This window comes from Lolium rigidum, chromosome 3 (genome assembly GCF_022539505.1).
Source record: "Lolium rigidum isolate FL_2022 chromosome 3, APGP_CSIRO_Lrig_0.1, whole genome shotgun sequence".
NCBI classification, from domain to species: Eukaryota; Viridiplantae; Streptophyta; class Magnoliopsida; order Poales; family Poaceae; genus Lolium; species Lolium rigidum.
In genome coordinates, this window is record NC_061510.1 from 340,678,358 (window position 1) to 340,682,062 (window position 3,705).

The following is a 3,705-nucleotide window of genomic DNA, read 5'->3' on the forward strand; positions in this document are numbered from 1 at the left end:
CCAAATAAAGTTCCAACATTTTCTTCAAAAGAGACAGTATGTGTGTCCTTTTTTTTTCAGTTATCATTAATGCCTTGTTCGACCTAGCCATAGCATAGCAAAAACAAGAGCTCTGACAAAGAAAATGAAGTGGACGAATGAATAAAGTTTTCGAAACCAAGGGCAGAAGATCCACCATTCATTTCAACACCAGTCAACACGCAACATTCAGAAGGCACTTCAAGAAATCGTTGTTTGATTTTCTTATCACAAGCGGGACCCAACTTAGTGCCTTCAGTTGGAGTATTTATCAGGTATGGTAGCCGCCGACTATGATGACATTATCCTACTCTTCTCTTGATTGTGAACATGCATTTAATAATTAATTGCCTACGCATTATGTGGATTGTCAGTAACCAGAACTCAACAACAAAGTAACAGTAAATGATGGCATATGCCCGATCCTGGAATGTTTAAGAGAACCCACCACTGGCTCCCGCAGTTTTCTTACCCACACAAAGATATAAACTAAATGTTTTTATGCCACTTTCAAAGATATAACTGTGCCTCAAGCAAACTTCCCCACAAAATTAATAGATGGAAAATGTGAACCCGGTCAAAAATGATTGAGAACAGCTTAGTACAATTAGTTTTAGAAGTCGATTTAGTTTCCACGCTATCTCTATGAATGTGAACAAAAGGTATAAGTTACAAAAGTTAGAAACATTATATGGTGTAGCATCGAAACAGTTTACATTTTGAGGAGAGAGCAGCATCGAAACACTGTAAGAAAATGCTGAATATATCATCCTGAAATATGAACCGGCATATACTAGCACTATGCTTCCCTGCAAAATATATATTGCCTACATTATGCATGATTACTCGACACATAATGTGCGCAATCACATTAAGACTATACATGAACAAAATGTAGCAGATTAATGTGTTAGGTCTAAATTAGTTTTGAAGGACATAGAGAGAGTAGAGGAGCAGAAAAAATTAAATCTCTGGTATAATTGACATGATGTATCCAAGGAAAAAGGCAATTCGATGGGCAGCAATATGATCCAAATATCAAAATGCAAAGGAATAAAATAAAATATCCATATAATGTCAGATCCGACCACTAATGAAGGTAAACTGAAGCATTATATGCATCCAAGATTCCAAGTTTGAACTATTTCATGTAGTTAATAATTGGCGCTATGCTGTTTTCTTGTCCATTTCCCTCTGAAGGCAAACAGATGTCGAAGAACAAGTTACGGACATTGAAGGCTAGGGCTATTTTAGTGACTAGCCCAACAGAAGTGCTACTCAGATTTTGCTGCCAGACAGAAATTTTAGCACCCAATATTTTTTTATGGCCAAATAATGAAGCATGTTCACTGGAGGGCAGGGTTGTTCGGTTTAGTAACTTGAAAAGGACAAATGAAGCAGTCACCAGCTGCTCATGCAGTTCAACAATATTTTAATTGCAGTATCTAAAGAACAGAGTGAGTTCCAGAAGCCATAGGTGTTAATCCCATCACCAGCACCATCTTGACGTGTAGCCTATTTTGCAGCCCGACAAAGCAGGGAGATAACCACACTGAAGCGTTATACTCATTCAACTTCAAACACTGTTTGAAGTTAATATTGGCGATATGCGTATCGTTCATTTTGCATCTGAAGGGAACAGATGTGAAAGAAGTTTGACACTTAAGCCTAGCGCTATTATTACAATCAGCAAAAGAATAGTATTATTTGATTTTTTTCTGTCAGAAAGAAAAAAAAAATAGCAGAATATAAACATTTGTGCTAGAAATGATGCATGTGCATTACAGATTTGGAAGGCAGTGTTGTTCAGGAAAATACCTTAATGAAATACTCGCCAGCCATTCATGAAGTTCTACGATCTCTGAATTGTTGCAGTACCTACAGAGTAGAATGAGTTCCTGAAGCTATAGATGTTCAGTGTAAAGACCACGCCGCAAATTTTCAAGGCAATGCTCAATTCATGGAAAACGAAATTGGTTTCTGCAGCTGAGAAAGAATGCCGTCAATAGCCACAGGTTACAAAGCCAAGCAATTGGAAACTTGACATCCTTCTAAGTCCCCAAAAGCAAAATCATATACTAGTACCAAAGACATCAATTAGCAGAGCATATGACAGATCAACCAAATGGTTGGACATAGAAAATCATAGGAAGTTATTCAGGGCCAAGGTTTCGCAAAAGAAATAACATCACTGATACTCCAACAGTCAAATATCAACTAACATCTACAGTACAAAATTTCATTCAACACCTACAGTTAGTGTGACATGACAGAGATCACTCAGATACAAAGACATTGCAGCATAGGAGTATATTGATCAGGTTCCAAGGCTTCCAAAAAGAAACACCACATCATTACTATTTCACCAGTCACATGACAATACTAACAACATCACCAGCTTCCATTCATCAATAAGACTACTTCTAGATACAGAGAGCTAACTACCACGAGGCACTGCAGTTGCTACGGACAGCAAAGAAAGCAGATCTAAGATGAGGTGAACTTGGTGACAGCCTTGGTGCCCTCGGAGACAGCGTGCTTGGCGAGCTCGCCGGGGAGGACGAGGCGGACGGAGGTCTGGATCTCCCTGGAGGTGATGGTGGGCTTCTTGTTGTAGCGGGCGAGCTTGGCGGCCTCGCCGGCCAACTTTTCGAAGATGTCGTTGATGAAGGAGTTCATGATGGACATGGCCTTGGAGGAGATGCCGATGTCGGGGTGGACCTGCTTGAGCACCTTGAAGATGTAGATCTTGTAGGTCTCGACGCTCTTCTTGCCCTTCTTGCGGCCCCTCTTCTCGCCGCCCTCCTTGGCGGCGGTCTTCCCCGCCGGGAGGCTCTTCCCGGCCTTGGGCTTCTTCGCGGCAGGCGCCTTCGCCGCCGGCTCCGTCGCGGGCTCCTCCTCCACGGGCTTCTTGGCCGCCGGCTTCTTCTCGGCCTTGGGCGCCATCGCTCTGCTTCGAGGTCGGGAGGGGAAAGTGGGGATTTCGCTGGTGGGTTGTGTGTACTGGAAGGTGGAATGCGATGTGGGAAGAAGAGGTCGTGGGTGCTGTTTTTATAGAGAGGGAGAGGTGGGCTCTGATTGGTGGAATGCCCGGTGTCACGGATCGCCGAGATGGAGAGACAGGATGCGCCGGGAGCTTCTGGTATGGACGGCCGAGATGTGTTTAGGCGCGGATCGCTGCCGTTGCAAGAAAAGCTGGGCGGGAACGGGAACGCAGCTGGGTTTCGGAGCGCGGGACGGCGAGAATGGTTTTCGATTTCGCGGTTCTACTACTAGGCTACTGGCGGCATCGAAGGACCACGAGTCGGCATTGCACATACACGTTTCACCACTAAAATCTCCAAAATGAGGACCGAAAAAATTTCAGTTTATGCAACAGATTTTGTAATGTAAATTAATACGATGAGAAAGTTAAGCTATACGCAACATGGTTAAGTAAGTTATGCAAAATATTTGTAAAGGAAGTTTACGATGGTGTTTTTTTGCGGAAATTCCACCAATCTATTAATAATCATTAATAGACAGTACAAACAGATCAAAAAGTAACAAAAACAAATACAAGTAGGTCTTTCGACCATCTAGCGACGAATATAGACACTGACGTGAGCCGAGGGTGCGTCGCCGTCCTCGCTCCTCCACCAAGAAATCGGGCAAAGCTTATCGTAGTAAATTTTATTGTAGTAGATA

At 42.8% G+C, this 3,705-nt stretch overlaps 1 protein-coding gene across 1 annotated transcript; it reads right to left on the reverse strand.

Annotated features, from left to right (window-relative positions):
* Positions 1-2,307: 2,307 nt before the first annotated feature.
* Positions 2,308-2,964, reverse strand: LOC124700156 (histone H2B.1-like). The gene has a single exon (XM_047232325.1). The coding sequence runs from the start codon at positions 2,962-2,964 to the stop codon at positions 2,506-2,508; it is 459 nt and encodes a 152-aa protein (XP_047088281.1). The 3' UTR covers positions 2,308-2,505.
* Positions 2,965-3,705: the final 741 nt, after the last annotated feature.